The sequence below is a fragment of the Pagrus pagrus genome (assembly GCF_965226575.1).
Source record: "Pagrus pagrus genome assembly, chromosome: 4".
NCBI classification, from domain to species: domain Eukaryota; kingdom Metazoa; phylum Chordata; class Actinopteri; order Spariformes; family Sparidae; genus Pagrus; species Pagrus pagrus.
In genome coordinates, this window is record NC_140188.1 from 1,858,771 (window position 1) to 1,881,921 (window position 23,151).

The 23,151-nt window shown below is 41.5% G+C and overlaps 2 protein-coding genes across 2 annotated transcripts; both read left to right on the forward strand.

Annotated features, from left to right (window-relative positions):
• The first annotated feature begins 1,296 nt into the window (after positions 1 to 1,296).
• Positions 1,297 to 11,231, forward strand: capns1b (calpain, small subunit 1 b). The gene is made up of 12 exons (XM_084351931.1): positions 1,297 to 1,334; positions 1,988 to 2,055; positions 4,183 to 4,241; positions 4,348 to 4,384; positions 5,099 to 5,191; positions 9,103 to 9,160; positions 9,268 to 9,332; positions 9,671 to 9,739; positions 9,884 to 9,962; positions 10,108 to 10,224; positions 10,364 to 10,422; positions 10,857 to 11,231. The coding sequence occupies exons 3-12, from the start codon at positions 4,195 to 4,197 to the stop codon at positions 10,881 to 10,883; spliced, it is 651 nt and encodes a 216-aa protein (XP_084208057.1). The 5' UTR covers positions 1,297 to 1,334; positions 1,988 to 2,055; positions 4,183 to 4,194; the 3' UTR covers positions 10,884 to 11,231.
• Positions 11,232 to 12,630: 1,399 nt separating this feature from the next.
• Positions 12,631 to 22,317, forward strand: LOC311256247 (synaptosomal-associated protein 25). Its single transcript, XM_084351111.1, has 8 exons — positions 12,631 to 12,718; positions 14,792 to 14,985; positions 16,404 to 16,445; positions 17,064 to 17,112; positions 19,444 to 19,555; positions 20,642 to 20,788; positions 20,979 to 21,123; positions 22,110 to 22,317. Exons 2-8 carry the CDS (start codon positions 14,914 to 14,916, stop codon positions 22,173 to 22,175), a joined length of 633 nt encoding a protein of 210 aa, XP_084207237.1. The 5' UTR covers positions 12,631 to 12,718; positions 14,792 to 14,913; the 3' UTR covers positions 22,176 to 22,317.
• The last annotated feature ends 834 nt before the right edge of the window (positions 22,318 to 23,151 follow it).

Here is a 23,151-nt window from a genome sequence, read left to right on the forward strand (position 1 = left end):
ATGTCTTTTGAATGAAGTTTGTGCGGCAGGTGTTTGCTGATGACTTTGACTTGTGTTTGTTCTGCAGTGTTGGACCTGGTGACAGATGATTGAGGACACTGGAGGCTTTGTGTGGAAAATGCATCTAATTTTAAGCTTTTGAAAACACCTGTTGTATTTTGGTTGTAAACAGCTAGCGAGCTATACAAGCTAACGTTACGTTTTCATGCTAACGGTTCCTAACAGATGCTACCTCCCTGTTGGTTAAGGAATAGACAGTTAATATCTTAATTTCTCGCTCGTTAAAGTTCCCTGTAGAGGCAACTTTTTGGCTAGCTGCTAGCTAAGTTAGGATTTCACCCTATGATTACCTAGCTATATTGTCATGTTAGCTAGCTAGCGCGGGATGTCTAGTAGTGTGTGGTTTGCAGTAATAACGCTTTAGAAAATGGAGTATTGCTGAATATAAGTTTGTCTCCATGAAGTTATTTATTTTCCAGCAAGTACCTTTACTTCATTATTTCTGACTTATTTTGAAAGTATTGACCGGAAGTTTTACGATGCTATCATGTCTGACTTGACACGTCCTGTCCTGGTGTAGTTCTGGTGTGTGACCACTAGAGGGCAGTAAACGACCCAGTTCATGTGGCTTCGATGGTGCCAAACTATCCAGAAAGCATCAGAAAACATAAACAAACAGAATAAATATAACAATAATATAAATAAACAAAATGAATATTAAAAAGTAAACACTCTCTATATGGAAGACAGACATGATGTACAGATAAGAAAACTGTTGATATATAAACTCTTAATAATTCACATTTTACTAAAACAACAACATGTTTAACTCGGTTACACTTTCAAAAACTTTCAAAACGAAACTTTAGATTTAAGATTAAGACATTTTTCTGCTCTGTGGGTTAAAAACTTCACTTGTTATTTTTCTCCTTTATATTTGATATCTTGTGTTTTTGATCATATAGAAATAATACTTATATTACTTATGTAAAGTCATATTTTATATCATGTTTGTTTTAATTAAAGTTCTTAAAACAGGCTGTTCAGGTGTCTACGTTTAGCTTTTTAAAGGCGTTTTTGGCTAAATTAAAAAATAAGAAAGAAAGAAAACCCTTGAAGTGTGTCAACAAGTTGATTTCTGTTTGTTTGTTGGCTTCTGGCACAAAGGGGGATCAGATGATATTTTATTGGGAAAAGCAATGATTAATTTATAACTAATAAAAAAGATAAACTCTGATTTACTTTCCACACGGATGTTGGAGCTTTTGCAGCTGGAGGCTGGTGGAGGATCTGTGTCAGTCGCTCTCTACGACACGCCCGACATAACAACAAAGGTCAGGTGCATATTTTGAATATTTCTGTGTTTTGTAATCTGCAGGTGGAGTGATTGAACTCTATTCCAACAATAAAGCTTAAACAGTTGGTCGATAAACAGACGAGTCGATCAAGAGAAAACAAAGCAGAAACACTTATTGTAAGAAATTAATTGTTTTCGTCATCAAACGATCACATGACACAGTCCATCATGAGGATTATATGATATTAAACATAACGTTTAGTTGCAGCTGTTGGAGTCTCTCTTTAAAAAAATGTTGCTTCTTTCTTTTAATCGTATTTGATCTGGCTGTTTTTCTTTTTATAAAATGATTATTTTCTGTGTCGAGGTTGGAATTTCCAACTAAAACAGACTTAAACATCTGAACGTTCCTGCCGACCCCTGAACGCACCATCAACTCTGTTTGTTGTTCTCTCCACCTCAGGTACCTGGTGGACTTTAGGACCTGGATCCCTCCCGGTCTGCCCTGGGGGTGTGTGTGTGTGTGTGTGTGTGTGTGTGTGTGTGTGTGTGTGTGTGTGTGTGTGGGGCGGGTCTGATGATGCATTGAGAAAGAACTTGGTTTCTTTGGCTCAGCTGGTTTTGTTGGACTCTGGCTGTGGGAGCGCCCTCCTGTCTGAGTCTCTCTCTCTCTCTCTCTCTGTGTGTCACTGTGTCTTCAGCTCTCTCGCCCGCTCCCTGTCGCTCTCTCCTCTCAGTCCTCTGCAGCAGAAGTCACAGTAAGTCGCACAAAACCTGCTGTTAAACCTGTTTTGTTAAGTTTTTACAGTTTCATTCAGGTCCGAGCTGAGTTCAGTGAGCTGGTAGACGTGTGTGAGTTGTGTGTTTGTGTGTGTCTGTGTGAAACCTGACACTGGATGGATTGTGTAAAGTTTTGCATCTTGTTCAGTCGCGTCTGCTGGAAAAGTACAGAAAGTGATCCGGTCCTCCAGAAAAGTTTGACTTAAAGCAAACAGGGAGCGGCTGTTTCCAGGTGCTGCAGTCAGTCAGTCTGATTATTAATGAATGTGTAGGAAGCAGCTGAAGACCGACGGCGTCATTAAACCGGAGGAAGTAATGAGATCCTGTAATTAAGTCAAAGTATTTAACACCGAAGTAAAAACACTGCAGAAATACTTCAATACACGGAAAAGTCCTGTAATTCAGTGAAGTAGTGAAGTTTTCAAAATAAAAGCATTTATTAGTCCATGCAAAGACTTTTAATTTGATCACCGGATCAATATTAGTGAAGAATGAACAGCATGTGATGTTAATTTTATTATTATTATTATTATTATTATTGTTGTTGTTATTGTTGTTTAAGTTTTTAAAAGTACCCAAAAGTCGTACTGGAGTAAAAGTAAAGAGATCATGTTAAAATATTACTTTGCTAAGAGTAAAAGTCTTTAAGTATCTGATATTAAATGTACTTAAGTATCAAAAGTACAAGTAAAAGTAACTGATAAATATATTTACATGTATGTTTATACTGTCGACTGATTATCAGATCTGATATTCAGTGTTTTTCTGATTATTTGATAATAAATACATTAAAAAATGAGTTACTTTGGCTCTGATGCATCATGTCATCTGCAAAGTAACTGGATTACAAAAGTAAAAAAGTACAATATTTGTCTCCAGAACCTTAAAAATTGTACTTAAGTCGAGTACTCGAGTACATTTACTGTTCATGTAAATGACGTCTGATTGATTGATATCAGGCTGACCCACAACACAACGTAGCCACCTAGTGGACAGTTTGTGTCCAACACACACCACACATTGACATGGCTCTTACAGTGGCCAAGCATTGAAAGTTCAGACTGTCATGCCCACCAGGAATAACGTAGGCGAAAGCTTTTTACAACTTTTCATCGTCAAGGTATGAGGATGAGTCTTAGTGACTGTGAAGTCTGTGGCGTTAAATCTGTAGGGCAAGTTAATTAAAGTTCGAGCCGTGGAAATGGGTGGAAATGGTGGCAACATCTCAACTTTGAACCAAAATGGCCAACTTCCCGTTGGACTGAGGTTGTGGGTCCAAGAGGCTTTTTTGTGCGTTTGGTCACGATACTTATGCGTGCCGAAATTCGTTAGTGTATGTGCATGTAGGAGGCGGGGCTTCAAGTTTGACAAAATGGCCGCTGTGAACCAAAGTGGCCGACTTCCTGTTGGACTGAGGGTTTCGGTGCTGAGGGGTATTTTGTGCGTCTGGTCATGATACATATGTATATCGCAGGCAAAAGCTTTTGACAAGGTGTCATCATCAAGGTCTGAAGATGATATTTAGTGAGTGTGAAGTCTGTGGCGTTAAATCTGGAGGACTAGTGAAATAAAGTACGAGGCGTAGAAATGAAAAAAACTTAATGGGAAAAGCCATAAGGGGGCGTTAGGGGGCGCTACTGAGCTATCGTGCTGCACATGAGGGCAGTTGTGGTATCGAATTAACGTCCTCATGTGTAACGAGCTACGGGCCAAATCTGGTGACCCATGACTCATGCAGCCAGTGTAGTTACATGATCCCAACATGATTTTGAGTTAATTGATCACATGACCTGGAAGCTATTGAGCTAACATGCTAATATTTACATACAAAAATTAAGTTTTAAGATGTTATAGTCACGTTATAGTAAATTTATAATAAAAGTTCTTATTATATTTTAATAAGTTTAATATTTTATGACACAACAAACATTTGATACCATCAGTTTGTGTTCTGTGAGATTCTGACGGACTATAAACAGATTTCAGAACTATAAACACGACTTGTTGTGCGTCTGTGATGAATTTAGGTTTTTGTTGTTATTTTTTATTATTAATTGTAATTATGATCGTTCCTCTCTCATGTTTTCACTGTGTTTCTGTTTCAGACAGACGCCAAGATGTTTATGGCAAAGGCGTTCATCAAAGGCCTCATCAATGTCGTGAGGTGAGCACACACAACATGGAATAAGCTAGGCTAACAGTTTCCCTCCGCTTCCAGTCTTTGTGCTAAGCTAGGCTAACTGTCTTCTGTTTTGTTTCTCCTCCGACAGCGACATCGACCCGTCACAGTTTTGTCCTTCAGACCCAGTAAGTAAACCGTCAGGAGAAAACACCTCGTCTTCACGTTTTCTCTGCATTATTTATTCAGGCATATTTACTGTAACGTCCCAAATGTCATATATTTAATTTACTGTTTGTTCTTAACGAGGACTCAACGTCCACTAGCGGCGGGTTAAACCACCGTTAACTTTATTTATTTATTGCATTTGACTGAGTTGTATTTAATTTCCCTTCTCATTTTCTTTTTATGTCCATTTTTTGAGCCAACTTCCTTTAATTTCATCCCTGTTTGTACATGTATATGTCATGTAAACACTTTTTTATGAACCCTTTTTGTTTTATTATTTAGTTTTGTTGACAGTGTCGTAGACGCAGGATAAAACCTCGTCTCTCTCTTTTTTTAATCTTTTCTCTCTTAAATGTTTAACTTTCACGTCGCTATTAGTAGAAATGAGTACGTGTCTTCCTGATGCTGATGTGGATGAAGTATTTCACGATAACTTCACTCCTGAACTGTGAAACTTCATGAAATCTAACTTCATCACTGTGATTGAAGCTCAGAGATTTCTCAGTGGAAGATTTCATAAGCAAACAAACACTGAATGTGGAAATCGAGTTAGACTGAGGAATCTGTTTAGGAGTGTGTCCTAACAGTGGCTCTTTGTGTGTGTGTGTGTGTGTGTGTGTGTGTGTGTGTGTGTGTGTGTGTGTGTGTGTGTGTGTGTGTGTGTGTGTGCGCAGCCTCCTCCTCGCAGACCTCTGAACTTCGCCGAGTCTCATGAAAGCGACGAGGAGAAACAGTTTCGGAGGGTTTTCCAGCAGCTGGCCGGAGATGTGAGTCCATAATATTCATCTTTAAACCCAGTTTGATCCTCCAGGTTCTGTACGCTCACTGTTTCTGTACTTCGTTAATAATATATCTATAAATATATAAAGTTTAATCATCAAGATGTTGTTGTTGTCCTGAATAACTCTGGACTTTTTAAATTACAAACATTTCTTTCAGTATATTTAAGTGAACTCGTCCTTTAACAGCGTCACACATCTGCAGCTGGTTTACAGTCGGACGCTCACATGACTTCAGGCCTCACAACAAACCACAGAGACTTAAATCTCGTCTGTAATTACAGCAGATGAGTTGTTTACATCAGTTTTATCTTCATGGAGGAAGTCAACAGGAACCAAGAGGAGAGAGAGGTTGGAGCAGGAACACTTCCTGTAATATAGTGACAGTCTGTCTCCTCTTTAATCTGTCACCACATTTACAACTAGATTAGGACGTATATATATATGTATATACGCAGGTTTTTTAGACGCAGCTAAACCAGCTAATAATCTGCTATTAACTCGTATTTTCCTTTCTGTTTTGTTTCCTTCCGTCCTCGCCAGAAAACCAGTGAACGGTAGAAAACAGCAGGTCATAAACCTCGTCAGACGACATCCAGAAGACGTTTTAAAAAGTCTTAATCCATAATATTCTGATTTCGATTTACCCGAGTTGATAACGGACATTTGTCTTCTCTCTCATCTCTGTTGAGAGTTGCACACGCTCGGTACCGATCCAGCAGCTGACGGCTCAGATCTCAGGGAAGCCACCGACAACAGATACTTTTTAAATATCTTTAACTTCGGTCTCTCTTTTAAACTCGGCGCCGACTGAACGATGTTCAAGCTGCTTTACGGAGACGGATGGAAAGATATTAACAAGCCAGCGGCCTGAACGTCACAGCGTCTCGCCTGAGAGGGAGAGTAAATTAGCTGGTGGCCGATGTGAAAGGAGTGTCGGTGTTATTTACACTTCGCTCCACCCTGTTAGAGGAAAACAGGAAGTGTTCAGTGTCCATATGGAGGCTGATTCCTGTTTTATTACTCTGATTACTCACCTGAAACATCCCAAACATCTCCTCACAGATTTGATTCATGTTTTTAAAGATGCGTCTCTGTCAGTCGGTCTTCCTCTCTGCTTTTTTTTTTTCTACCTGACTCGTCTCCCTCTCGCCACACCTGTCTGTCTGCTGTCGGCTGCATTCCTGACTCCACCCTCCACTGTCCCATCGTCTCTGTTTGTCTGGTTCACCGTCAGGATTCAGGTTCTGTGGCTTCAAACGGTCTTTAACTACAGCTGTTGTCAAATATCCACGAGATGAATCAGAAGCAGAGGAAGAGAAATGTTTCATTTAACACAAAATCTACATCATCCTGCAGGAATTTAATCTTTTGACAGTCCTCCAGTCTTCTTTATATCAACACAGTGAAACTGAACGTAGCTTCTCTTTTAACCTGATTGTAGTGTGATTGAACTGGAGTGTTTCCTCCTCGTCATGTCAGCAGGTTACAGCTCTGCGCTGCTGTTTCATTGCAGCTGAGTGTGATATCCAGCTGTTTTCCTTCTCTCTCTGCCGTCAGCATGAAATAGACAAATACTTTCCAGCCACATCAAACAGGTCCTTCCTGTGTGAGTGTCAACTCCTGTATTACGTGATTGGCTGCTGCACCTCCACTGAGCGTGTCCTCTCCAGATGGTTCAGTGTAACAAACCATCCGGCATATCGAGTTTTTGAAACGTGAAAATGGAGAAGAAAGTGTGTGTTTTCCTGTCGGAGACGACTGTTTGTTTACTCGTTGTTTCCTGACGTTCTGATGACTCAGATGCTGGTTTCTGGTTTCTTCTTCCTTTTCAGTGCAAAACAATCCTGATCCCACGTGTGTCATCGTGAACAATCTCTTATTGTATGTTAAAATCAATAAGCAGTGTTTTTTTCTTGTTCGTTTACAGCTCGATCTTTACTGTTTCCCAGTGTAACAGTGCAGCCAGACTCTAGAAGGCAGATACAGACAGGTGACAGGTGACTGTGGAGGATAAAACGCGTGCGTAGACTTATCTCTATGCATCAGCTGGACTTTAAAGACGTTGTGCCGTCGTCTCTCCTGCAGAGATAAACAGCGAATCCATTTATTGTGCAGCAGAGTCGACTTCAGGGTGTGTTAGACCGAGAGAACAGAGAATCTCTCTCTGCATTCCTGCCATTGTCTAACAGGGAGGCACTCATGACTGCAGGGCGTTGTGTATTTATATGTGTGTATATAAGTGTGGTTTTCTCTGACTCATCAGAGGGGTGTGTGCACCAGTTGGACTGGCTGTCAGTGGGTGGATTTTCTAAGTCAACAGCAAGTAATGACAAGGAGGATGATGATGATGAAGGTGTTTGTAGTAGAGTATCCTCCACCCACCTGGCTGTGCTCCAGGTGGGTGGAGGTCAGGCGGCCGGTAAAGTCTGGATGCTGGTTGTTCCTGTTGCTTTTTTAAAGGTCCAAACCCGCGGTTCTGTCACAAGAGCGCCGTCACATCGAGGACGAGCGGCGTGTTTAGAGGGGAAGCAGGATAAATATCAGCCTGATGTCGGGAAGTTTATATTATGCGCCTGTAATTATGGAGAAGTGCAGCACGCTGTTGTTGTGGGTTTGAGCCACACGGTGTCGAATATGTTGTTGCTGGTTTGGATGTTTTTTGTGGTTTCAGACGAGGACAACATGATGGTGATTTACAACACAAGTCATCGAGCTTTAACGACCGGTTATAAACTTTTTATTAAACTATAAACCTGTAAAATAATTGATTATCTTATTGGTGTCAGCTGAAAAAAATCTATTATCATCAATAACATCCATCTAGAACCGTGTTTCTCAAGCGTGTCCCACCCAAAACATCAGGCTCTCCAAGTACATGAGGACCAACGTTAACACACATTAAAGGTTCATGCTTTTAATTTGAACTTACTTTTTGCTCCTTTTGCTGCTAATGTCAGCCGGAGAGAAACGTCTTCACTGAAGAGTTTGAATTTCTTCTCTAAAGCAACGTAATGCCCCTTTAAGTAGCTTTAAGCACCTGAGCTCAGTTCGCTGTCATCAGCTTCAGTTTCAGCAGCGCTGCTTTAAAAATATTCTCCTCCTACTTCCTGTTTTGAGTCACAGTCGTACTTTCAGTTTACCTCCGCTCCGTTTGAGTTTAGCTCGTAACTCGTCCTGGATGACAAAGACAAAACGGATTTTTGATTGAACCTCTGCAGTTTGTTGATAAAATGAAATGTATGTTTTCAAAAGACATCTGGGATTCCTCCACAGTCCACTAGAGGGAGCTTGAGTACCACCAGTGAAGTCGTACCAGAGAAGAATAAAACATCCAGAAATAATAAGCAACGATTTGACATTGACTTTAAAACACAAGCTCAGAGTGGACGTGTGTGTGTGTGTGTGTGAACCTGAACAACTTTCTCCTGATCATGTGAAACAAATTACCACACTCGTGTTTTATCAGATTCCCTTCTGGCCTTTAGATGTCGGCTGTATTCATCTTTGTTCACACAGTCACACCACGAAAATGTCTCTAGAACTGAGTTAAGAAACTGAAACCAGTCCAGGAATAAGATCTGGTGGTGATGAAACAGCTCGGCTCATGTGTCGTTGTTTTACTGTGTTTTGGCAACAGGGAGGAAATGTGAGAGTTGTTATGAATCTGGCTGATCTTTTTTCTTCAGCAGTGAGTCAGAATCTGGACAGAAATCAATGTGAATAAAAGGAAACAGCTTCGGTTTGAGTCACACTGAGATCAGCCGGGACTCACTTTGTTTGTGGGGCTTCCTCTGTGGAAAAACACAATCACAACGTGTGTGTGTGTGTGTGTGTGTGTGTGTGTGTGTGTGTGTGTGTGTGTGTGTGTGTGTGTGTGTGTGTGTGTGTGTTTTCAGGACATGGAGGTGAGTCCGAAAGAGCTGATGAACATCCTCAACAAAATCGTTTCCAAACGTGAGCGTGCTGCATGTTTTTTTCCAACACATCAAGTTATTTCTGTACATTTTCTGTTGAATCAAGATGCAAAATAACTGAACTGAACGTTTCTGATCTCTTTTCAGATGGAAGTCTGACGACTGACGGCTTCAGCATCGAGTCCTGTCGGAGCATGGTGGCTGTCATGGATGTATCCTTTCACACTGTAGTGATTCTCAGCTGCTGGATGTCTTTGTTAGCGGTAGCTTCAGCAACAGCTGTACTTCCCCCGGCTCTGGCTGCATGTCGATGTGTCACTGGGCAAGATGCTGAACCCTCATTTCCACACACACACACTATTCTCACTGACTTTACAACTTGTACATTGATCAGTTTATAGAAAACCTGCATAGTAATTGTGCAGTAAGACGCTCAGTGGTGGTGACGTTTAAGTCATGTGACCGTGATGTCGTCGGTTTGTAGCCTAACATTAGCTTTTAGCATTTTTCTCTGGTTTCTGAGTTTGACCTTTGACCCGACTCCCTTCAGAGCGACAGCACAGGGAAACTGGGCTTCCACGAGTTCAAGTACCTCTGGAACAACATCAAGAGATGGCAGGTGAGTCTCTGTGAAGAGAGAGTCGTTGATTGTTGATGGTTCAAGGCGTAAACGCTGTAAAAAAATACCTTTGTGTCGTTTGTCCGCGTCGTCTCTCTGATGCATTTTTGTGTTGTTTATTTGTTTGTTGTTTATTGTCTCCAGGGTATTTATATGTCCCATGATGCCGATCATTCAGGTGTGATCTGCGATAGAGAGCTGCCCAGAGCCTTCAAGGCTGCAGGTTAGAAACACTGTGTGTGTGTGTGTGTGTGTGTGTGTGTGTGTGTGTGTGTGTGTGTGTGTGTGTGTGTGTGTGCTTAAATGACCAACGACATCATTAGGAGTGTGAACAGTGTTTAAAACTAACTGTGTGTGTGTGTGTGCAGGTTTCCCTCTGAACGACCAGCTCTTCAAGCTGATTATCCGTCGCTATAGCGATGAGCACGGCAACATGGACTTTGACAACTTCATTGGCTGCCTGGTGCGACTGGACGCCATGTGCAGTGAGTCTCTCCTTCCTGACAGAATATCAGCGACACAATAATCAGTATTGACTTGTTTAAATATTAATACGACTGTACTGAGTCGTGATGTGTGTGTGTAATGTGTGTGTGTGTGTGTGTGTGTGTGTGTGCTCTGCAGGAGCCTTTAAGACCCTGGACAAGGACAACAGTGGCACCGTAGACCTGGACATCAAGGAGGTAAAACACAGTGTAGTTCAGTGTTTTACCGACTGACAGGCGTGTGTTCAGAATGATCCTACTCTCTGTAATAGTGGTTGTAATAACAAACAAAAAGATGTATTGTAATGCAGCTTATAAACAGTGTTTCCTTCATAAATACCTGATACTTCAGTTCCATGCCAAAGTAAAGTCAGGTGAAGTTTAGTCGTCCATAAAACATTTCTGGAGCTCCATTAAAACTTTGCAGAATCCGCTGTTAGCACTTCCTGTTTGCAGTGAACCTGTTGATGTACAGACGACTATCACTGGATCACTGTGATACTGTAGAAAACTTAAAAACATGATGTTTCACAGGCAGGTTCTGCACATGTGATGAAAGACTTTATTTAAGGATTTCTAGGAACTCTTCTGAAATAAGTTATCTGGTGTTTCTGTGTCTCTTTCTGTCTCAGTGGCTTCAGCTGACGATGTATTCATGAAGCGACGAAGGGAAACATCCTCTCTCCTTCATCTCATCCCTCGCTCCCTCTCATTCTACTTCTGTGTGCTAACGAATGTGCAATACTGTTTAATAAACCCACCGTCTCCACGTTAACGGGACCAAAATGCCAGCGGAGCAGAGCTGAAGTCAGAAAACTCTTCACCGGGACCAAAAGTTGAGCTGAAGCTGCTGCTGTAGCGTCCTGCTGCTGCCAGGCGGCGGCGCTACAACATCCTAATGTTACAGATTTATATGTTTTATGTTTTTTAGGGCACATTTGAAGACTTCTTGATTTTTATTGGCTGAAAATGTTAAAGACAATAAAGTGACCCAACTGACATTTTAAGGTTGTTGAGTAACTGTGTGTTTCTTTTTTCCCCCAAATTAATTAAATAATTATGATTAAAACTGCTCAAACTGATCTGTGAACTGCTGATGTTTTACTTTCAGTGTGGCAGAAAATTAGACGAGAATAAAAGACAGAAATATAGTTTTAAACTGACGTCGCCATGACAACGTGTACAAGACTTTGTATTGGATAAATCCACAGATTAAACATTTTTAATGAGGATATTAAATCAATAAAACATGTTTAGCTGCGACTCATAAGATTGAGACCTGATGTTGAATTTATCGTGATACTTAACGTCGTTGTTGTCGCAGACTTTACCTCTAAAACACGTCCTGACTGCAGTTTGTTGTTTTATTATATTTTATTTAAAGATAAACATTAATAACTGGAGCGCTCGGGTCCATCGTGTGAATGTATCAGATTCAACCATACAGACTCTTTTTCATCTGCAACGCTGGTAATGTAAAGAAAACCAGAGTTTGGTAGTAATTAGTTACATTTACTCTGTTACATGTACTTAAGCACAAAGTACAATTTACTAAAAAAAGTTACTTAGGTACTATGTTGAGGTACTTGTACTTTACTTGAGTATCTGCATTTTCTGCTACTTTATTCTTCCACTCCACCACATTTAGGAGGCAAATATTGTACTTTTTACTCCACTACATTTATTCTATAACTAGTTATTAGTTACTTGGATCCACCACAGTATACAGTAAATACATACATGTAAATATATGTATAAATTACTTTTACGTGTACTTTTGATACTTGAGTATATTTATTGCCATGACATTACTTTCAGGGTTCGGAGAGTAACTTTAAAAATGTATTCTAATACAGTTACTAATTACCTGCTAATCCAAGTATCACAGTATTAGAGTAATGTAACTGGATTACTTCCTGTTACTTCTAGATTACTTCATTTCCAAACGTGCAAATAAAAACATGAGAAGAGAAACATCAGTGTGATGATTTTTACTTAATCTGAGTGTGTAATCTGTAAAAATACTTTTATTTTGAAATTGTAATCCTGTCGATATTTCCTGTATCTGTAATCTAATTACATATTTTTTCTGCAACTGTAACCGAATACAGTTACCTTTGTGTATCCTAACCTAGTTACATCTAGTCTGTTACTCCCCAAGACAGATTACTTTTGATACTTAAGTACTTTTACTCGAGTACTTTTTGTATGAGTGACTTACACTTTCACTAAAGTACTTTTTTAACACGATATCTTTACTTTTTAATCCATATTATTACTTTAATACTTTCTACAGGAGCTTGTGTTGACAGTGTGGTGTGTTTGTTGATGGGCGGGGCGGGCCGGTGTGCAGCAGAGAGGGGCGGTGCAGAGGAGAGAGGAGAGTCAGAGATGCTGAGGAGGAACCGCAGGTTGTTCCGCACACTGCGGGGGATTTAACGCGTTAAATCTGGACAGTAACTGACAGAGAGTCTGAGGAGGAGCTGATGAAAAGGTAGGACAGCTGATTCTTTATGTTGTTAAACTAATATCATATTAAACAGAAACAGATGGAGATTTCTTTAAAGTAGCTCAACTATCCGCCTGCAAAGACTGAAAACTAAAAGTAGTTTAATGATTTATACGAGATGAAAACATTTAACAATAATAATTTATTTAATTTACTTTGTGAAGCGTTTTTCTGTTGAACCAAAACGCTTTAAGGCGCACATGAGATAATTATAGGTCTGTATAAACCCTGCAGCTGTCATGTAAAGTAAAAGCAAACTGAATATTAGCATACATTTATTATAAACTGTCCTGATGTACAAGCTGCTAATTAGAGTATTTTTGGATCATTATCAACTTTCACAAATCATCTTTCATTTACATTCAGTATCTGCAAATATATATATATTTATTTTTAACAAAGAAGAATATTTGCAGAATGTAAGTTAATATACAAAGTGTAAAATAAACAGTAAAACACCTTTGACACCTTGTATTTGACTTCTACAGACTGCAGGCTCAGAGCCCTGCAGAGACACAGGTAGGTCGTGAACAGGTGACGTCACAGTGTGCAGCAGGTGGCAGGAAGGACTCATTGTTTACTACAGATGTCCTGACATGCTGCAGTCTCACTGTGATTTCTATGTACAGGTTTGGGATCTCTGACACTCAGCTGGACTGAGAGTCTAATAAGTCGATGAAATAAACTCACAAAATGTCGAGAGAGGAAATATTTTTTACACCTTTCATCCTGAACTAAACTGAAAATACAACCGTGCACGTGCTCGGAGGTCGTAGTCCAGACAGACTCCCCCCAGCTAATTCGGGCCACTTAGCTCCACTGCTAACTGAGCTACTTCAGCTAGTTGCTAAAGCAAAAAAACTGAGTATAGTTAGCAGCAGTTAGCGGTCATGGTGCCCTCTGTAGTTTTGGAGCTATCTTTGAAGTCTGGCCATTTCTTTAAAGTAACACCTGTAAGTCCAGATGTTTCTGGATGCATCACACTCAGTCCTGCTGTTTGTTTGTGACTTAGTTTCTCCACATTTGCCCTCATCTGAACAATGTGTAAGAAAGATAATTAAATCAAATTAAACTGGATTATTACACCTGCAACTGTGTAACTTAATGAAATTGCCGTCTTTACACACAAGAACCACAGCGCTGCAGTTCTGTGTCTGTTTCTGTGGCTGAGGTAAAGCATGTAAACGTCTTCATGAGCGCTTAAACAATTTAATTACATGATTAGTTCTGCAGGTTTCTGTCTCCTATAACTGATTAACTGATTAACTGTTAACGCCAGTCAGCCAGAAAAAATCCCAAACACTTGCTGGTTACAGTTTATGTCAGACATAATCAATTCATCAATTAGTTCAGCACCTTCTCGGTTCTGTGTGATTCCACTTTGCACCAAACAACAAAGAGTCTTTCTTCTTTTCTTTCCCTCTCTGCTGCACCTCCTTCCTCTCTTTTATTCCAGCAGGTGCTGATTAGTGGTTACGGCCTAATTATGATGCTCCAGCATGATAACATCATGTGTGAAAAGAAAAGCGTGTGTGTGTAAATCTGGAAATAATGCAGCATTTCAGGCATCAAATGTGCCCACATGTCCAGGAAAATATTGCATGTCCTTCAAGAGTTATGAATTAGATACAGTGAGGTGATGTTGTGAACATTTGGTTTAGTTACTCTAAATCTTGTTATCCAAATCCAACAGATCTACGTAACGAGTGACACTATCCTGCTGATCCTGGTCAGTGTTACACGTTTCAAGAGTTCAGGAACTTCAAAATAAACAGAAACAGTTAAATAAGTGGAACCAGGTATGGAAACGTTTCGATGCTCAGATGAGACTAAAGAGGACAGTTGTAATAATTAGCAGCTAACTGGCGTGCCTGGTCTCAACTGGCTGGTTGTCAGGAGAACAGCTCTACAGTTTACTGGTTTCTTCTTCTGCAGCTACAGCAAACACTCAGGATATTGTTATATTGAGCTAAGCGTCTGTCAGTCTGTCAGCTCGTCTCTGTGGCCGATTCTATTGTCAGTCATTATAAATAATGATGGTGCCACTCTGCTCTCCAGGTGTCAAAACCACCTGATGCTGCAGCCTAATCCGGTCACCTGGGACTGAGCACACACACACACACACGCAGACACACACACACACACATACACATACACACACACACACAAGGACAGCAAACATGGCGTCAGACCCGCCCATCTTGACGGAGCAGGAGGAGCTGCAGAGGAGAGCCAATCAGGTCACAGATGAGGTAAGAACTTAACTCTACTGTAACCTTTTAGCATTTCTGATCTTTTTGATCATCACCTCACTAGCGAGGTTAGCCTAGCTTAGCTGGCTGCTAACATGAAGAAAATCACTGTTTAGTCTATAAGCCACGAGGTTGGAGCTTTGCTGTGCACGTCAGTCAGACGTTGTTATGGATCCCACTGGTTTTCTTGCAGTGTGTCTTTTTTGTACGTGTTTTTCTCGGAGCTGATGCAGCGGATTGTGAGCTGTAGTTCCCCCGGTAAACACGCCAACCTCTTTGGCTGTCTTATCTGCAGTGTGCTGGACCAGCGGCAGGGCGGCCTGTCCCGTGTCCGTGTGGTGGGTTTGCCGCCGGGCTGCCCTTGCTGCTGGTCCTTCACCCGGCCTGTTTGCTCTTTCTAAACCAGCCCAGAAACACTCTTGCAGCAAAAAGTGGTTTTGGAGGATGAGTGACACCGAGAGGAGCTGCAGCTGGGAGAACGGCCGAAGAGGTCGTGTGTTTACCGGGCTAACGGTTATCTTAGACGCTGTCATGATATTACTTTCACTCAGCCCAATTCATAAAGATTCAAAATTATACGGGTGACAAGACGAACAACACACACAGGAGAAGAGATCAGAGTTTCTGATGTGAGCTACAGAGGAGGGGAGGCGGCCCTTTAAGGACACCTGGCTCACCTGGTTACCATAGAGACAACTGGTCTCCTGGTGCAACAATCTGTAGGGAAACATCAGGCATGGATGAGCTCATACACTCAGTGTGTGGGGGCGGTGCTTAACACACACACACACACACACACACACACACTCACGCACACACAGACACGCACACACAGACACACACACACACACACAGACTCTGTGGGGTTTAAAGGCTACTGCAGGTCAAAGCCATTTGTAACCTCATCAACCCCTCTGTGGGGAAGTCCCAGAGGATTGACATGATATTTACACAACACACACACACACACACACACACACACACACACACACACACACACACACACCACACAGCGAGGGGTGAACAGACTGGAGGAGAGTATCCATGTGTGACTGTCAGTACAGTGTAAACGCAGATCGTTACGTCTGCTGTGTGTTGACTTTTATAAAGGTTCAGGGCAAAACAGCAGTTAAAGGTCCAATCTAAAAACTGACTCCAAGACGAGGAAACCCAGAAATGCTAACTCATTTCTGGGTTTCCTCGTCTTGGACGAAAAAACTGAGAATAAATTATGAGGCATTTAAAATACAATTTAGGCTGAGGAAATTATATTATTTTTTACGAAATTTGGGGCAAGTTGTGGAAATTTGAAGCAATTTCACTGCAGCAAACATGATAAAACCTCAAGAAACAATTATTAATGTAACTTGTTGAATGTTTTATCACTATGAATCTGACTGTAGTTTGTTGTGTTTCAGTCCCTGGAGAGCACGAGAAGGATGATGCAGCTGGTGGAGGAGGTACGCACACACACACACACACACACACACACACAAACTTATATATGTGTGTATATAGCCAGAGAACGAGTGAGAGAGAGAGAGTTCATCCTCATTATCACGTCAGCGTCATCGTCTTTAAACAAGCTCTCTGTGTTTCCACTGTTGTTTCCACCAGAGGAAATGACCAAACATGTCTCAACCAAATTACACTTTAAACAAGATGGATGCTGATTAACTCTGAGTTACTGGAAAACGATTGTGGGCTTTGACATATTGAAAACAACAGTGGACGAGAGCAGAGACAACACAGCAGCGCACAGAGAGGAAAGGACAGTATCTGAATCAGTGAAGCCGAATATTACAAATGGATTATTTTTACATTCACCATTTTCAAAACACAAGATGAGTGTTTATACTGTCTGTCATCCAGGCAGCCTTTGGTTTCAGTTTATTTCTATAAAAACTAATGTACATGCGGCAGATAGACGATCTCTATCATTGTGTTCGAGGACACTTGACCATCATAGAGTTGATCTGAAACAGACGGCTGCCTGGAAGAAGTAAAATCAGCTTACTTGCAGATGGCTAACAGTAATGAATCGTGCATCTGTGTGGTTTATGTGCTCCTTTCTCCAGAGTAAAGATGCTGGCATCAGAGCTTTGGTCATGCTGGATGAGCAAGGAGGTAAACAGCTCTAGTTGATCTTTCCTCAAATACAACTTTTTTAGCCTTTTTCAATTACTTTAAAATAGAAAAGTCTGTTTCCAAGGAGGAAGGTAGGGAGCTCCAGGATATCTGCCCGTCGTTCTGCAGGACAAAGAACAAACATGCGGGTCACACAGGCCCAGTTAAACACAAAGACAGGATACAGGACAAGCTGCTTTCAAAGCTGTCCGGTTTGAAAGCAGCTTTTAGTGGTTTAACATGGCTGTTCCTGTTCTGCAGTGTTATACTTCAAAGAAGAAAATGTGTCTGCTTAAAGGTGTCATTTGTAAAATATGACCAGAATTTATCGGTAGCTCCAAAAACATAGGGAGCAGCATGTCACCTGAGTAACTGACAACTGCTGCTCTTTGCTAGTTATGCTTAGCTGTAACTAGCCACCGTTAGCAAATTGGCTCATGGCTCAGTTAGCCGTGGATTGGCCCAGGAGTTGGCGTGGACCAGGAGTGGTACATTTTCAGATTCATTACCGGCAGCTGGTAAAGTTAGCTTCTCAATGCTTTTACCGTCAGTCCACTGAGAGATGTATAAGCTTCAGTTAATCCACACTGAGAGGTAGCTGTATCAACACAATGTCTAAAAGGTGTTTGAGACCTATATGAGCTTTGATTTATGGATTTATTATTGATTGTCAGCACTGTCTGAACATGTTGGTCTGAACATGCACTCGACCAATCAGATCAGTGGGTTTGTTGCACGCTGTCCGTCTCTGCTGTTTGTTACAACACCATAAAACCCAGCACCATAAAACTCCTGTTCCTAACAGAGCAGTTGGAGCGTATTGAGGAAGGCATGGACTCCATCAACAGGGACATGAGGGAGGCAGAGAAGAACCTGACAGACATGGCTCAGTGCTGTGGTCTGTGTATCTGGCCAATCAGGAAGTAGGTCTGGTTTCCATCCAGGATCCGTGCCTTCACACAACCTCAGAAACCCAGTTCCATTAAATAAATATGGTGTTTATTGGGGTTTGGTTCCACAATAAGACCACTATTTAGGGCATTTACACCATCCGTCCATGCACCTGTTCATCATTGTCCAATAAGACGGATGGTTCATGACGCTTCAGTGTCTCCAACTGCTGTTCATTTGATCAGCACATTAGATAAGTTACGTGCCGAAGTGTTGTTTGCAAACATGTTGTGCTCTCAGTCATTTCTGCACGACTTTACGACACTTTCCTTTATTCCACAACGGCCCCTCGAGCAGGTGTTTGGACGTAGTTACACAAAATCTAAGGACAGCGGTAGATGTTGCCCAATAATTAAAATAAAACTCTGGACAAATATAAATAAAATAAAGATGTGAGAGAAGTAAATAAACACATAACACATTCCAGGAGATACTTATGATGATATGTAACTGTACTTAAGTACAATTTTGAGATATTTGTACTTTTTTTTGTCTAAAAAACATGTTTGAAAACTTTAGTTACTTCTTACTCTGCAGATAACGTGCTGCATCAGAGTCACATTTTTAAATAATTTATTTTATCAGCAACCATATTTAAAACAAACACTGATTCTGATAATCAGAAAAATGATTTAAGATCCAATAATTAAAGCCTAAAGCCTAAAGTATACACATGTAAATATATGTATAATGTACTTTTACTTGTTTTCTTGATACTTGAGTACATTTATTGCCAGAAAAATTATGTTTGATACTTACAGTAGGCAACTTTTAATATCAGATACTTTCAGACTTTTACAACAGTTTTTCACAGACTTTCACTTTTTTAACAAAATAATATTTTAGCACGATATCTTTACTTTTCCTCAAGTATGACTTCCAGGTACTTTTTACAGCACTGAGGCTTAAAAGCAACTTAAATTTAACATAACAAAACATAATGGAACTGGGCACTGAGGCCAGAGTTGCAGAGAGCTGGCCCAGCTCGGCATGGCACGGCCCTGTTAGCACAGCTATAGTTAGCGCTGAGTGATGTTATTTATGATTTGAGAGGGAGTTTTTTATTTCAGTTGCTGGTGGCTGGTTTTTCAGTTCAGCTGTGAGGCTTTTAGGAATAATTTGGTGATTTTTTTTTCTGTGTTTGGATTTTGTTTCGCTCTCCTCCTCTGCTCCTCTCCAACACCCTCTCCCTTCATTCTTTCCATGCTCACTCTTCTTCTCTTCACCGCCCTCCATCCATCATCCTCCTACCTCTGTCATCCATACTGCCACATCATCTCCCCCTTATACTTCACCCCCTCTGTCATCCTTCTTCTCCATGTCCTCCTTTCTTCTTCCTCTCCTCCTGCCTGCACCTCCATCCTCCTTCTCCTCTCATAGAGCAGTTGGAGCGAATAGAGGAGGGTTTGGATCAGATCAACTCTGATATGAAGGAGGCCGAGAAAAACCTGACTGACCTGGGCAAGTGCTGTGGCCTCTGCTCCTGTGATAAGTAGGTGGAGGGGTGTGTGTGTGTGTGTGTGTGTGTGTGTGTGTGTGTGCATGACTGGTACATTATTCTGAGGTAAGTATGTGATGATCAGCCTCTCTATCATGCAACGCTATCAAACAGTAATGTTAGCGAGGAAGTGCTTTAATGCCAATGTCAGTTCCAATCATCGGTTATCAAATATGTAGTTTTACCTTGAAATAGGGACCGAAATTCTTCTGGATTTCACTGTTCAATGTGTCTTCAGTTGATCAATCAGGAAGCGGTGAATTAATAACGACATTCGAAGAGGTTGGTGTGTTTACCGGGGAAACTACAGCTCACAATCCGCTGCTGTCCATTTGTTTTACAAACCAACCGCAAGAAAAACACAGACACAACCCGTTAACATCAGACAACCAGCTCCATGAAAATCTCTGTCAGTTTTAAGACGCCTATCAGTTGAACTCTGGAAAACTTGTTGGATGTATTTAGCACAGAGTACCAGGGCCAGGAAACAAAGAACAATCGACGCAAGCCAATCAGAGGCGGTGTAGCACAACAAAGTCGGAAATATTAACCATAAACACACATAACGACATGACTCAACTACAGTAGCAGCACAAAAACCAAGGAGAAACGTTGTTATAAACACAAAACAGCGGACATGCTTATGTGGAATCAAGGGGTTAGCATGGCTCCAGAGGAAAATGGCCGCCATGTGGATCTAGTCCATGCACATGAATAAAATACTTTGAGAAATACTTTCATGATTATGTCAGATTTGGCCAGAAACAATTGTTTCGTTCCATTAGTTGCTTCAGCTTGTCTTTTGTTGCCTGCTCGCTTTGCTGCTGTAAAGATTTACGCCTGCTCAGATCATCTTACAAAATGTTTTTGTCATCTCTAAGATATAAATACACCACTGCTGCATCCACACTGAACTGTACCTAACAGACACCAACAGACGTGCAGATTAGAGAAAGAAGTACAAAGCATATATTCCAATAAAAAGCACGTACTGTAGTGTGGCTGTCAGACCAGTATGGGTACAATGTGGGTCTGCATCACATTTCAGTCATGAGGTCATCCTCTCTCTTTGTCTTTCAGACTGAAGGCCTTTGAGGAGAGCGGTGCGTACAAAGCAGTCTGGGGAGGAGCCTCGGGTCAGGACGGCGTTGTTTCCAATCAGCCGCCGTCATCTCATGTGGTCGACGAGAGGGAGATAATGATCATGAGCGGAGGACACATACGGAGGTAGAGAGTAATAGAGTATAATGATGTGTGTTGTTGCTGGTTGGTGTGTCAAGTGAGGCAGCTGTGGTGTGTTGTGAGTGTGTGTTTGCTCTCCTTTAGTACAGACTGACATGTAATACCACCAGTCATCAGTCATACAGGCAGCTGGCCAAACACTTTCACAAAGACAGTTTACTCTGCTCTGTCTCAGAGTGACTAACGATGCCCGAGAGGATGAGATGGAGGAGAACCTGTCTCATGTCGGCAGCATCATCGGAAATCTGAAGAGTATGGCCCTGGACATGGGGAACGAGATCGATACGCAGAACGTGCAGATCGAAAGCATAGGGGGAAAGGTACTGCTGTCACATCACAACACGTTACAGCACCGTGTGTCCTCATGACGTCTCACAGTTTTATGTCACCGAGTATCACCGAATACGCGAACAAACACCACGCAGCTTTGGACAACAGCAAATATGACCAGAATCCTTGTAAGTCCTGACTGATGCAGGAGGGAACATTTGTCTGCAGCCCGGCGTTAAATATCTGACACAATCAGATAAGAAACACTTCCTATCACAGTGTGATGATCAGACAAGAGGTATCACCTTAAATAATTAAGAAAATGCAAAAACAAACATGAGAATGGCACTCAGTAGAGTGCATACCTCAGACAGGAGGCTCAGAGAGGTGCAGAGCTCATGGCGGGCTGCTACATTTACTCCCTTTCTCCCAGTAGACCTGGGAGTCTCTGAGTCACTCAGATGGAGTAACTCTGGGAATTATTGTGCAACTCCTGGCAGCAAAGGGGTTTGTAGATAAGGGACAGTGGGTCACGTTTTCTTTTCTTCTTTCTTCAAGACATTTAGGGTTGTTTTTGGATATGTAAGGGTCGAGGATATCCGCGTAATTCAGCTCTGAATGCAGAGTTTGGAGCTTTTCTCTGCACCCGGAGGAAACAAACAGGAGATGTTTGTGCCATTTTGTCCAGTATTGTTTATTGGGGCTCAATAATGGATTTAAATATTTTGAGCCTGGTTCTAGTTGGTAGCTCCGTGTTGATTGAATCTATATCTTGTCTTATATCCATATATCTATATCTTATCTATGCACAGGACTAAGACATACAGAACAAATGAAGGATTTCAACTGGTGCTCTGAAGCTCTGAGACTGAACAGTCTGTTTAATCTTCTTCAAACTGTGTGAGCGAGTCTCTTGCACAACCAACTTTAGGAAAAACTGTATTTGATTAGCTACTGCAATAAAGCCTGAATCTGGAAGACAGCTCCAGTGGTTCTTATTAACATGTCTGCTTTCTGTCTTTTTCTCTTTCTGCAGGCCATCCTCAACATGTCCCGCATCGACGCCGCCAACCAGAAAGCCAACAACCTCATGAAACGATAGACGCGGCGCTCGTCCTTCTCACTCTTATTCTACTTCATCCTACTTGCAGTCGCTGTGTTTTTGCGTGCCGTCGAAACTCTCTGCTTTACATAGGTCACTTTTCAATCTAATATGCTAATTATATACTTGCTCTGGTCTTCTACGAGGTGTTCAGTATCTCTTTTCGCATGTTATAGTATTCCTATTTATTCTCATTATACTCTGATAGGGGAGTGATGTGATCCTAATATGACATAACCCCTTTGAAATGAGTCACAGAATTATTATAAGTCTATTTCTGTGGGGGGGTTTCACAGCGAGCGCTCTGTCACTGTGCATTTCACACTGCGTATTTCCCCCCCAGGTGGCCTCTGCCGTCACTCAGCAGCCAGTTAGAGGGTAGAGGGCTTTAATGATCCCTGCGGGGAAACTGGGTCACCGTCACCACCGCCAGCAGTAGCGGCAGAGAGCAGAACCACACTAATATATGAATCAAGAAATTATCTCAGAAAAGGTGAACATGTGGAGACAAACACAGCGAAGAGCCAAAATGTGGCCTTTTATCTCCATAACCGGACAACAGGGAAAAGACAGAATGACCCTGTATGTGCAGATAATATGAGAAAAATTAATAAAGAGAGAAAAATATATACATACACAACTATAAACAGGCAATGTAAACACACCTCTGTGTAACACACACCCATCCCCCCCTCCTCCAGTCTGAAACGCTCCACAGAAGGTGAAACACGTGCATGAAGCGCCCCCTGCAGGCGCCCCCGGGTATTGCCCAGAAGAAGGAAACACGTATATTGTCCCCAGAGGAAGATCTCTGGCGACACCAAGCGGACAAACGTGGAATCTGCTGCTCCTGGCCTCTCCATCTTCTCTCTTCTCCATGTTCATATAAAATGGTGGTGAAAATGACGATGGATCTGGTTGTTTGTCTGTCTGATGTCGTCCCCTCATCTGAAGGGGGGGATTCTGGTCTCATGAA